The 14,032-nt window shown below is 36.8% G+C and overlaps 1 protein-coding gene across 1 annotated transcript in view; it reads right to left on the reverse strand.

Moving 5' to 3' along the window:
• Positions 1-14,032, reverse strand: part of CEP162 (centrosomal protein 162) — a 111,365-nt gene that overhangs the window by 4,127 nt on the left and 93,206 nt on the right. The window contains exons 22-26 of the mRNA XM_027854209.1: positions 12,590-12,808; positions 9,843-10,501; positions 8,824-8,965; positions 7,519-7,617; positions 2,609-2,743 (exon numbers count right to left, since the gene is read on the reverse strand). Of these exons, the coding sequence (XP_027710010.1) occupies positions 2,609-2,743; positions 7,519-7,617; positions 8,824-8,965; positions 9,843-10,501; positions 12,590-12,808 (1,254 nt within the window). The remainder of the gene's footprint in view (positions 1-2,608; positions 2,744-7,518; positions 7,618-8,823; positions 8,966-9,842; positions 10,502-12,589; positions 12,809-14,032) is intronic.

The raw sequence follows: 14,032 nt of genomic DNA on the forward strand, positions 1-14,032 counted from the left end.
CTAAGAATAGTGTTTACATTGATTAAAAAAAATTTTACTGTATGTAAAAATGAAAAAAAAAAAAACCTCTTCTAACTGGGGAACACACACAAAAAGGCGAGGAGCAGATTTAGCCCTTAGGATGTAGTTTGCCAGCCTCTGGACTCAGAAAATGGTAGCTGCTGCTTTCCGTGAATATAGTGAAATGTAATTAAGAAATGTTTAGTAGAATGACTACAGTGGGCATTTTCTAAGGATTTTCTCCTCTGCAAAACATAGGTGCTAGATTAGATTATTTTTAAGGTCCCCTCCTAGTTCTGATATGTTACCTAGTGACAAGAGGGCACATCATTACTACTTACCAGCTGCAAAGTGCTTTAAGATAATCTTATGCTAAATAACACACATATTACCTACTGTAGGAAGCTTAGCAGAGGAAATCTCTCCCAGTTAAAAAGAATAGAAACCCCTAAACATCACTTACTCTACACCTGCCCAGGATAGTTTACGTATGTTTGCCTGGATTCTGATAGCTGGATTGGTTAATTCCATTATAATTCTTTCAATTCAATTAAATCAAATCAAAGTTTATTTCTTCACTTGCTATTTGCAAAGGCACCATGTTAGATGTGGTAGACACAGAGAAACATAAAACAGGGCAAGATGGAATTGTAATTTTTTTATTTATAGCAAACATATTTTTATTTGATATTAAAATGACTCATATTTAGGATAGTATTTTCATTAATCAAAATTATTTAATCCCGAAGAATTACTACTGTTCATAATTATCAGCTTTTTGCTGATCTGGCACTAGCCATTTAAAAGATTTAATATTTAATATAAACAGGTACAGGATTACTATTCTGGATTTTCAGGTTTGGTAAAAACACAGGGCAATGTTTCTATGTAGCTGGGTACAGCCCTGAAAGAGCTGCAATATGAGGCAGAGGTAGCCAATAAAATACACATCTCTATCCAGGTTCATTTAAGCCCTAATTCAGGAGTTCTTAGCCTGGGACTGTAAACTTTTTTTTTTTCTAGATTTTGATAACCATATTTCAATATAATTGGATTCTTCTTGGGAATTTTCCTATGTATTACATACATTAAAAACAAAAGAAGCCAAAATTATTCTGAGAAGAGGTCCATATGCTTTGCCAGACTGTAAAAGAAGTCCATGACACAAGAAAAGCTATGAATCTTTGCTTTGATTTTATTTAGATCCATGTCCAGAATTAATTTGGCATCTTACTATATGATACATGTAGATGATTTCTAAAAGTCCCTCCTGGTCCTAAAATTCTACAATTATATGAAATATTTTGATCCCATTACTTCTTGCCTTTTGTTTCAACCAAAAGTGTCCAAAAGTCCTGTTTTTTGGCTACAACAAGTGCCACATTTAGAGCCCAGATTCTTTAGCAATCAACATGTTTACTTGTAATGAAAATTGTGATGGCAGGAATGCAGGTTAAGGAAGCAAATGTTTGAAATGTTCACCATCCACTTGGACACATTATTGATAACACTACATCATAGAAGGGCATGCTAAAGCTTCCTGGTGACACTTCAGTGCAACTAATTCAGTGGGATACCCTAATGACACAGTGCTGATGGGCATTTAGTCTTATGGTGATTCTGAGTACCTGAGAAGCAAGTCTAACAGTATGAGATCAGGAGAACAGAGAAGTGATCCTGTATTTTTTTCTTCTTCTTATCCATATTTCTGAATTACTTCTTAGTTATTGGATCACTGAAATGCCCAAATCTTTGACTTCACAGTATCATTAGCCTCAATCTTACCATGTAAACTTAAACTGGTCATACGTATATGATTCTCCCAAATTAGAGTCATGTGTTCAATGGTTTTGTACCTCAGTAACATTTTTATTTTCCATTAGCACACTAAAAATCTGTGTGAATATCAGATAAAATTCTATTTTAATCCATTTACAGTTATTATAATCATATGACATTACCAGTCATAGTAGTGGTAAACTAGTGGTTGTCATTTGGAAATGTAATATTACCATATTTCTATCTAGCTTTTAAATGTTTTACAATATTATCATCATCAGTGTGATCCTCACAACATGGCAGGTGCTATTATTATCCCCATTTTACAAATGAGGAAATTTAGGCCAAAAAAAAAAAAAAAAGGGTTAAGTGGCTTGTTCAGGGTCATACAGCTAGTTAAGTGTCTGAGGTGGAATTTGAACTCAGGTTTTTCTGACCCCAGGTCCAGTGTTCTACCTGCTGCACCACCTAGCTGCCTCTGTATGTGTCTGATCTACATTCAGACTGTGCATACATTTTGCTGAAGTGACCTGTATGTGAACTGTACCAATGGCTGTGCCCAAATTACCTATTTGTATTGAAGGAGGGCATGAATAAAAATGGCTGGTTAAGAATGGGCAAAATGATGCAAGTTGTTCCTTGCCTCCTTCAAAGAACAACTGGCCTTGCATGCTTCTGCACTTTACCCAATGGCACAACGTAAAATGAAATTATGTAATCCTACTTCACATGAGAGAGATGATAATCACATCAACAAGAGAAATCCCACTCTGGCCAGGCCGGCCAATCAGTGCAGTTTTTATACAATTAGAGAGACCTATAATTTTACCTGCTGAAGCTCTTGCTCTCTTTGCACATGCCTCATTTCCATATGTTTGATTTTCCTTTCTAGACCCATGAAATGTTTCATCTCTGGGGTATGGCTTTCTTTAGCCTCTCGCAATTCTTCCAACAGTTTTGAAATCTACAATCAGAAGTGCAGACCAAATAAGTGAAATTCTACTTTTCATATTACATCCAAAAGTTGTTTCTAAAGAATAAAGAAGTTCCTTTTATCTTGTTTCTTTTTAAAATATTTAAGATCAGAAAGTGCCTTCTTTTTTTAATTTAATTTATTTTAGTTTTCAACATTCACTTCCATAGGATTTTGAGTTTTAAATTTTCTTCCCTCACCCCCGACAGCATACATTTTGATATAGGATCTCATATACATTCATGTTAAGCATATTTCTCTATTAGTCATGATGTAAAGAACAATTAGAACTAGTGGGAGGAACCATGAGAATGAAGCAATAAAACAAAACAACAAAGGAAAAGGAGAGCATGCATGCTTCCATCTGCATTCAGACTCCATATTTCTTTCTCTGGGTGTGGATAGCAATTTCCATCATGAATCTTTTGCAGTTGTCTTAGATTCTTGCATTGCTATGAAGAGCCAAGTCTATCAAAGTCAGTCATTCCAGACTGTGGCTGTTACTGTGTACAATGTTCTCCTGGTTCTGCTTATTTCACTCTGCATCAGTTCATCTAAGTCTTTCCAGGCTTTTTTTAAGTCTGCCTGCTCATCATTTCTTATAGCATAACAATATTCCATTACATTCATATACCACAACTTGTTTAGCCATTCCTTAATTGATGGGCATCCCCTCAATTTCCAATTCTTTGCCATCACAAAAAGAACTGCTATAAATATTTTTGTACATGTAGGTCCTTGAAAGTGTCTTCTTCTTAACAGGGTAAGTGTGTACTTACTGAGGTAAATGATACCTTCCTCTTTCTCCACCCAATCCCAGACGCTCATCTTGGTGTGCCCAGGCCTTTAAAAGCCTTAAGAGCTGGCAGTGCAGTCTGCTGCCCTTACTATATGAAACCATGCCGGTTCTTATGCTTGCTTTGGTGGTCTTCACTTGGCCACAAGAGTCCCCCTTAATTGATGACTTAGACTGAAATTTTCTGCATCAGGAAGCTTAGAGATATTGTCCTTTACTTGCTTCTACCTAAAAACTTATGTTCCAGAGTAAATTGAAAGTTGAGAGAATAAATATTGACTAAAGTTAAGATAAATAATACAAAAGTATGAAAATAATTCATTCCTCAGGAAATAAACTATAAGCTACCTCCTAGCTCTGTTACTTTAATAGTGAGAAGTTTGAAGACCATTTGCATGAAGCACAGCACTAAAAGGTGAACTAAATAAGATGCCTTGTACATAGTAGGTACTTAATAATAAATGCTTGTTGTGCTCTTTAAAAAGTAAGTACTTAATAGAAGTATAAACTGAATTGAGAAAACAATTAAAAAAGCATTTATTCAGTACTTACTATGTGCTGGCACTGGGCTAAGCATGTTGCGGGGAGTAAAAGGGGTTATGTCCTTAAAAAGCTTACATTCTAGATGGAGAGACACGTTCATATATAGCTGCATACAAGATTCAAAAGAGCTGATGAAACATAATAAAGATTGAGGTCACTGCCTTTGGCAATTAAGAGGTCAGTGGTGACTCTGGGGAGACATTGCAGTTAAATGATAAGGTCAGAAGCCAGACTGTGGAGAGTTAGAACTGATTAAGAAAAGGAGGGGCCAATTGTATGTGCTTTCTTCATGTTTAGCTGAGAAGGAGATAATAAGAGGGTGATCACTAGCAGAGATGGTGGGATCAGTTGAGTTTTTTTTTTTCTCTTAAAGGATAGGGGAGACATGAGCATGATTGTAACCGGCCAGGAAGGAGCCAATACATAGGAAGCAATTAAAGATTAGAAAGGGAGTAGGGATAATAGGGAGGACAACCTATTGGAGAAGTTGGGATGGAATCTAGAATGCATGTAATTGACCTCACTTTGGCAAGAAAGGCTTCCTCTTTTTGACAGACAGAGATGAAGGAAGAGATAGTGGGGTAAGATATCTCAGTGATTTGAGATGAGATGGAAGGAAGAGGGAGTTCTCATTGATTAGCCTCAACTTTTTGGTGAAATATGGCAAGGTCCTTAGCTCAAAGGACAGGGAAAGGGGGTGCTGTGGAGGCTTGAGGAGGAATTGAAATGTTTAGAATAGCTGCTGTGGTGAAAGGGAAAGTGAAACATTTAGGGAGCTGTAAAACGTTTGCATCACTGAAGTGAGGGCTCACTGGAGATATGTAATGGGCCAACTTAGCATGGCTTTGTGACCTTCTCCAGTTCTATTCAGCAGCATGTGAATAGGAGTGAATGTGATGGAAGGTGGGAGTCATCCAAGGTTGGGGTCTGGCAAGGCATGATCAGTGATAGGAGAAGGGAGGGTAAGGAATTTGAGTATAAACGACAATGTAGCATTTAACTGAATCATCAAGACATTGGGATAAGGAAGAGAGGACAGTGTGATCAGTGCAGGGATGATGGTATGGGAAAGAATGGAGGGGAGGAGGGACTGGAGGTCATAGTGAGGATGAAGAACCGAGCTTAAGGGTCATAAAGAAAAGGAAAGATGTAATGACAGAAGATTATGACCAGATAAAGCAGGTTTAGTTTTGTGACATAAACCATAATCTCTTTCTAAAAATTTAACTAAAATCCATATTGCAAAGCAAAGGATTGGGATTTACAGGTCTACAGCTTAGTTTCTTCACTAGCAAAACACTTTTAATATCCATTCTCTTAATTCTTAAATTCAGTCAAGTTCAAAGCAGAAATAGTCAACTATAAATACATGGTGAGTCCAAGATTTGATGATTTTATAAATAATGTTGAATAATTATGTCAAAGGATAGCTGCAATATCTTTGAAACATTAAATAAAGTTAATAAAGAGGCCCTGAAATATGAAAGGGAATTGTTGCCTCCCAATCATTCACTGGAGCTGCCTTCACTAAGGTTACCAATCATCTTTTAACTAGTAGATCCAAGGCCTTTTCTTAAGACTTCAACCCCTGAACTCGTCCTGAACTCGTCCTGTGGCTTCTGCCAGTTTCCTCTTTCTTCCACCTCACTCCATCTTCTCAGCAGGTTCTCCCTTCACTGTCTGACCTCCTACTCAGTTTCTTTTGCTGGAACATCATTCTTCTCTTAACTATTAAGTATTTGTGGAAACCACGGCTCTATGCTGGATCTTCTTTTCTTCTGGTATTGTTGCAATTTCACTTTGTTCACTATTTTGTTTATTTGAATTTGTGTTCACTTCTTTTTGATCAGATTGGCTAAAGAACAGCTTTTAGTTATATCGATCACTTCTATAGTTTTTTTGGTTTCCAGTTTGTTTATACTCCTATAATTTTACGTATCTCCTCTTTTGAGCTTATTTTAGGTTTATTTATTTGTTGGCTAATTTTTTAAATGCAGATTTAGATCACTGTACTCACAAAAGGGAGAAATTAATCCTGCTTTAATCTATCCTGGCTAAACCACTTTTGAAATACTGTGTTTAGTTCTGGGTACCTTATTTTATAAAGTCACGCTGACAATTTAGAGAGCATCTACAGGAGTATGAATTGTTGCTGTTATTTCAAGAGGACCAATGATATCACCATTGATGTGTTGTTGACTTGTGTATGAACTGGATTTAAGTGAGGCAGAGTTGCACAAAGTAGTCAGCCTCACTCTTCCAGAGTCATCTAAGTCTAGTTGCAAGACAAAGTCAAGAGGACCAGTGATGGCCTGGGATGCAGTTGATGTCTGACTAAGCTCTAAGCACTCCATGGCACCTGCTTCAGCCACCTCTATGGCCACTGGAACGAACTGCTCTCATACACCCATCTCAAGTGTAAACAGGATAGTGAGGGATCTCAAGGTCATGTTAAGTGAAGATCAGCAGAGAGAATAGGGGATGTACAGCCTGAACAAGAGATTTGGGTTGAAGGGGACGGGCGTGACATGATAACTGTCTTCACCTATTTTAAAGACTGTCATGTGGAAAAAGATGAGTCTTGTTCTGCTTGGCCTTATAGGGCAGAACTGGGAAAAATTGGCAGAAGTTCCAGAGCATCAGATTTTTAGCTTAAAAAATGAAAAACTTTCTAATAATCATAGCTAACAAAAAGTGAAATGGATCTTTCCTCTCACTGAAGAAAATCAAATGAAAGCTAGAGTGGATGGGCTCCTCCAGTCCTTCCTATCTTCCATCCTGGGATTTTATGATTTAAATCCACGTGCTTTATGATTTTATTTTATAATACCTATGCCCATTCCTAAATGAACCAACTGTCATTCATATCATGGATTCTGCCTACCAATGGCAATTTACAAAGATATAAATAACAAGTCATTAAGGAAGATGATACCTGTACCTTCTAAACTGGGTTTTGAAATTTCCCTAAGCATTTTGCCTTCTTACTTAGTAATGAGAAAAATAAATCATAAGCCATAAAAATAATTCTTTTAGTTCTTAAAAATCTCATATTTTAGTGAACTATGGCATACTTCCTGCCACTGTTACATTACATCAAAGAACAACTGCAATACTCTTTGAAAGTATTTGCATTTAGGAAATGCAGCTGCTAAGCATTTGCAATTGGGAAAAAAATTAAGTTTAGTATCTATCTTATTCGGGAATACTCTTGTTCATTCAATCATTAACATTTTGAGTGCAGATTGGGAAAAGAATATGAGACTTCAGTTCACACATGAATGATTTGCGGAGACATATTTGACATGTGGTTGGTTCTGGTTACTTCTATTCAGTTCTTTGTTTAAAAAAAAACACATGGAAACAAGGATTCGACAGACATTGCAAAAATAACAAAAAATCATTGTACACCTTTTCCATCTCTTACCTCTTTTTGAAGGATTTCCTCTCGAACTTGAGAAACTGCTAAGGATTCTTTACTTCCTTGCAGCTCACTAACCTGTGTTTGGAGATGTTTTATAAGGACCTAGGGAAATGTGCCAAACATGCTACACATTAAAAAAGCCTCATTTTTGAAGTTATTTGAAAAAATACAAAAATGTTATTTCATGAACATTTCAATTACTATTTATACCATATTACTGCTAATCTGAGGGGTCAATGTTAAAATATACAATTCTCTTATGAAGGATACTGAATAAACTGACTGAAAAAGGATATCCCTTGCCTTACATCCAGCACTTTAAAATAAAGTACACTCTAAGTACAATTTGAAGACTTTGAGAACATTTGGGTTCTACTAGTCTTTCGAAGGTTTCAAAACTCTTATTACTTTAGTGGACTCTGTCAATGCTAGGCATTTTGAAATGGCAGATGTCTAATTCTAAGCATTATAAGCTGAATTCTTTATTATTGTTAGTTACAAAGCAAAGTGAATTTTCTTGTCAGATGTTTTCCCTTGAGATGAAAGCTAAAAGTTAAATTTTACTCAGATGCTACTTTTAAAACTCGTTAATGCACATAAGCCATACAGTGTGACATACTGGATATTTAGTATAGTATATATCAGCTGGCATAAGAGACAATACCATAGAGCTATCTTGTCACGGGCTCAAAAGTTGTCAGCGTTTTAAATCATGATTATTAGAAAAATAAGTAATGAGGTTAGACTACTGACTAAATGATTTTGACCCAAAGGTGACCTTATATTTAAGAGTTTTTAACCAACATTCTAAGTTCAACTAGCCAAAACCTCACCTGCCATGAATTCACTATATATGGATAGCAAAAGCCGCTTAAAAAAAAAGTTTATTTGGGAAACTTGAGGATAAATCTGCACAAAACGCCAGTATTGGTCCAAATACAGATCATCCCATAACAATAACATGTCTTTGAAAGGAAAAAAACGACAGCGATGATAAAATAACAATTGTTATTAAAGCAAATGAAATGAAAAATTAAATGAAAAAATGAAAAATAACAGTCACTTAAGCCTTTGGGGAAAAAAGTATAGACTATACTGAGACCAATACACAATTTTTACAGGGTTCATTTTTTTTAAATAGAAAAGTTAAAATTGAGGCATTACTTTCCACAAAAAAACAATAATTTTCCATTCCTATTTCACAGGCCAAAAATATTTCTCAATTCTTCAAAAATTAAATAGTGTTCTGTAAGCAGCCACTAAGAAAGTCAGACTTGGTAAAGTAAAAACATAATTATTTTCATGTACCTCTTGTGTTGAGATTTTGCGATTTAGCTCAGCTACTTTGGAAGAAGAATTTTCTATTGCATGTTGGCAAAGAAGTTTTTCTACTTCCCTCTGATGAGAGGCTTTGAGGGCAGCAATATGCTCTGCTGCATCTTCTTTGGTTCTAGAAAGATGAAGAAAGAAGGCTTGGGCATAATTGTTTCTCTAGCTTCTACCAACACTGAATTAACAAAACTATTTCAAGGAACCTCATATTATCAAAGGGAGCACCTTTCTGTCTGAATATGAAGCAAAATTTCTAACCTCCAGTCATTTAAAATGCACCTAAATCTCTTGAATGGATTCTAAGAACAATTAAAGCTTTATCTGCTTGCAGTTCTCAATAGTAGTGGCTAGTGTGTATATATTTCTATATATCTATATAATATCACTTTAAAATTTGCTAAGAGCTATACATATGCTTTCTCATTTGATCTTCACAACAACCCTGGGAGGTAGGGGTTATTATTATCTCCATTTTACAGATAAGGAAACTGAGGCAGACAGAGGTTGTGACTTCCCCAGGGTCATACAGCTAGTAAATATCTGAAACAGGATTCAAACTCAAGTCTTCCTGACTCCAAGTCCCAAGCTCTATCCATTACTCCACCTACCTGCCTCCATAGTCTTTATTAGTTTTAATAGAGACAGTACTCATCATTTTATGTTCCATAATTTCTACCTATGCTAGACTAGAAATAGATTCATGTTTGTGGAGGTAAACTGATCTTTATACTAATCCTGGAAACTATTAGACTTCTACTTTTTCTGACTATGAGGGCATTATCAGAGGTAGTTTACTCAATGACAATATTGTCAAAGAATTAATGATACACCTAACCATAAATAAGTTAACAGTTCACTATATTATTAAAAAATAAGCATAAAGAAGGCTAATGTAAATGAAAAGACCACTAAGAGGTCTCAGATTCTCTAACTTACTTCTAGCCTTCTGACAGCATTCTAATGTAGTGTTTTTCTAGGTTCACTTAACCGTTTACCTTTTCACAGTACTTTCAGAGTGGGCAAGTGCTGCTCCAGACTTTGCCCTCTGCTCATTCATTTCAGAAGTCAGTCGTTCCAGCTCACTTTTTAATCTGGAGTTTTCTTGTAAAACTTTTGATATGTGGGAATCTGCAAAGGCATGTGGTTCATACAGTTTGCTAGCCAAGGTTTCTGGGAAGGACTCAGCATTCCTTTTACTGGAGACCAAAAATTCCTTCTTCCCCTTTTTGGCAGATCTTTCCTCACTTCCAGGTTTGTCCGCTGCATTCTGAGTGGACAGCATCAGTCGTCTCTCTTTTTGAAGTTTTTCTACGGTTTTTGTAAGATCTTGTATTTCTCTTCCTTTTGCAGCCAGTTCTTGATTAAGTCTCACTAGTCTGGCTTTTGTGGAAGCCTGCTCCACTTGGAACTCTAAAGACTGGAAATCTTGATCATCTCTTTCATTCTTGTTGAATTCTAACTGGGTATTTTGATTTTTAAGAATTTCAATTTCATCTTCCAGGGTTTTTACAGTTACCTGATGGGCCTCTTTCATGTCACAAAGTTCTTGCTCCAGGGCCTTCATACTGGCTGAGTTTTCATGTTTCTTTTCCTCATCTGTTAATTTACTGGCAAGATGTTGTTCAAGCTCCTTCACTTGTTGCTCATATTGAATCTGGAAAAAAATTAACATGATGCCCAAGACCTTCTCTAAGTTCATTAAAGTACTTAATAGAATGCTATAGCCTCTTCATTCAGAACAAAAACAAAAAAATTCCCCATATGAAAAAATGCATTGTGACCTCATTTATTCAATCATCTACCTATTATTTAATATGCAGATAACACCCAGATTAAATATGTCTTGCACAGGACCCTCCCCTTCTCCCAGGGACAAAGTTATATAAATACTTAACGGTACACTACACTGTGAATATTTGTTTCATAATCACTGATGTACTTTCTAAGTTGTTCTTTCAAGTCTCCTCAAACCAGATTTTAAATTCTTTAAAGAGTGATTAATTTATCTCTCTGAAACTTACGTAGAGCATCATCCATAGTAAAAGCCTTTGTGTACAATATAGGCTGAATAAATAACTATCTCATTAGGAAGTAGCCTCTGAGTGAATCTGGTGACTAATTTTGTTATAGGAATTGGGATCTCATAGGAGGAAGGGAGGACAACTGGGGACTTGCAAATGGGATGTTTAGGATAGAAAATAGATAGGACAGAAAATAGATAACTTGAGTAGGCCACCATTGGTCAGGGAATTCCAACTATGTTTCATACTTTCAAAATTAAATTCTTTATGTTGCCCTTATTCATTAGACATTTTATTTACCCCTCATTTCTCAATGTTTGCTTGAGAAATTTGTAGTTTTTACTTTTTTCTTCATTGAACAAACATTAAGTGTCATCTAAATTCAAGTCAGATAGGTGGTGCAGTGGATAGGGGTCTGGGCCTGCAGTTAGTAAGACTCATTTTCATGAGTTCAAATCTGGTTCCCAGACACTTACTAGTTATGTGACTATGGGCAAGACACTTAATCCTGTTTGTCTCAGTTTCCTCATCTGTCAAATGAACTGAGAAGAAAATGGCAAACTATTCCAGTATCTTTGCCAAGAAAATCCCAAATGGGGTCATGAAGAGTTGGCTACAATTAAAACAACAACAAAATTCAAGGTGGCGTATTAGGTACCACAGAGATTTGGGGGCGGGGATGGTCTTCGGAGAAAATGGTTTCTTAAGCCTTTTTCTATATCCATTTTATTGTTTCTCTCCTTTAAATAATCCTCCAGAGCTTGGTGAAGAACAGAGGAAAGTAAATCATGCCTGTTGAAGGTACATTCCCCCTTTCCTTGTCTGTCTTCTGCCTTCAGGGGAAAATCATAAGCATTTTAAATTACAGAAATTTCAGAGATAGGATTCTCCTGCCTTTGTAATCATGCTACTCTAGGGAAGAGATGACAATTTATTCATATTTCAAAAAGATAGTACTTATCTTATGTAGCTTTGTTAGAGGTCGATTGATGAAATGAAAATATACTGTAGGAGGGCCTAATGGTCTAATGATAGGATGCCATTGCCACACATGCTTCTCACTAGTGGCTGCCAGAAGCTACCCATAGATGTAGCTCACTCCGAAGAAGATGAAGATAGGATTAAATTCCAAACAGTAAGCTTTAAAAGGATGCTGACATAATTCCTGGGATAAACATGTCAATTTTGAAATGAACCCCTCTGTATAAACTCAAACTTGTCCCAACACCTACTTTCTTGAATTCCCTTGCCTGTTCAAATAGACCAAGTTTTCCTGTTTATGTTCTTGGATTCCAATGTGGCCACAATGCTACCCTGCACTTCTGCACCTTGACTATGCCTTCTGACTGTAGCCTGACTTATTGATTAACTCAACCTCCTGTTAACTTTTGAGGATAGTGAACTCTGTTACCATGAATGACCTACTCTTTCACTACCTGAGACATTATTGCTGCACATCATTCCATTCAGACCAGGCCAGCCTGCCATGAGGGATTCTTAGGCACAGCCCCTGGCTACCTTTGGCCCTGCCTGGATGGGGGGCCAGAAGGAACAGATTTGGGCAAAGATCTAAAGATAATGCTTACAAGTGAAACAAGAATTAGGTAAGATGTTTAGGTAATAAGAGGATGTATTAGCCAAAATAAGTGTAGGGAGTTTTCCTAGATCTTCATTATCTATGCCATCCTATTGTTCTTTTATCAGAAATAACGTATTCTTACCTTTATTTTTTGAAATTGCTGTTCCATAGTACGAAGGCTTTTTTTTGCTTCTTCATCTTTACCCTCAAGCTCAGCTTCTAATTTTTTTATGCGTTTTTCCATAAATTCAACTGTATTTTTAGGTGAAATATCTGTATTACCTGCTGCTGAGGCAGCCAATATTAAAGCAGGTAAAGAATTAGGATACCTTCTTTTTATAATTCCTTCCATTTCTTTAACCTATTAAAATATGATTAGGAACATGGAAATTAACAAGTATAGTGAATTATTTAATATATAACCTCATATAGCTTGGACTATATCCATCAAATCTGTTTTCACAAATCTGCCATAGTTAATACTTGCATCACACTCCTAAACTGTATTAAACGCTAAGTACAGACAGGTATTGCTTTATATAGGTGGACTGTTCTGTAGACTTCTACATAGAGCAATTTTTATGAAATGAGAATTTGCTGTGGACTTGGGGAAGGGAAGGAGTGAGGCGGGAAGGGAGCTGGCACATGGTTCCAGGACATATACGGGATGGGGACAGAGAAGGAAGAGCAGGAGGAGAAGCCTAGCTGGAACTGAGAGGAAGAAGACGTAGGGCAGTGGTTGGGGGTGAAAGGAGAGCAGACACATAAGGGCCAGACATGGACACAGAATGAAAGTGGACACAAAGTGGAGAGGACAGGTAACATGAGAGGCCGGGGACAGGCATGGTACCCAAGGTGGACAGACAACAGATGTGTGGAAGGGTGACCAGAGCAGGGCAAAGGTCTCTTCTTTCAACACGAAGTCTCAAGCCAAGCCCCAAATCTGGCTGTGGGGGCAGCCTCTCCCCGCATCCCTTCTCTAGGAGGTTTGGTTGTTTGTTTGTTTGTTTTGGTTGGGAGTGGTTAGGGAGGCCATGGAATGCCAAGTCAAGGGGCAGGAACCAAGAAAGAGAGCAGTAAAGGACAGTAAAGTTAACATAGCTTTTTTTTTTTTTGGAATGTGGATTTCTTTCAGAATTTTTACATAAAATTAAATACATATAATACGAATTCATATACAGTGAGAACTGTCTGTAGTACAGTATATATTGCACTGACCTTGCTTCCCTCAGAGATGACAATTTAAGAACCTCAGCAGTTCAGAGCCTAAATTGTTCAAGTGCCAAAGGAAGACAGTGTGGTAGTGGGAAAAGTGTGGAATTTTGAAACCAGATGATGAGTGCAAATCCTGGCTCTGCCATTTACTTCTTGTATGACTTTGGTCAAGTAATTTCAGTTTTCTGGGCTTCAGATTCCTTATCTGTAAAGTGAGGGAACTGGACTAGTAGATGATCTCCAAGGGCCCTTTCAACTCTCTATCTGTAATCCACTGCATTACTATGAACTATGTCTAACATTTTCTCTAACTCATTATAGTAGCGGCATTAAAAATACTTTACATTTACCTAGAGTCAAACAGTTTACA

The sequence above is a fragment of the Vombatus ursinus genome, unplaced genomic scaffold (assembly GCF_900497805.2).
Source record: "Vombatus ursinus unplaced genomic scaffold, bare-nosed wombat genome assembly UNPS02000582.1, whole genome shotgun sequence".
In the NCBI taxonomy this organism is placed as follows: domain Eukaryota; kingdom Metazoa; phylum Chordata; class Mammalia; order Diprotodontia; family Vombatidae; genus Vombatus; species Vombatus ursinus.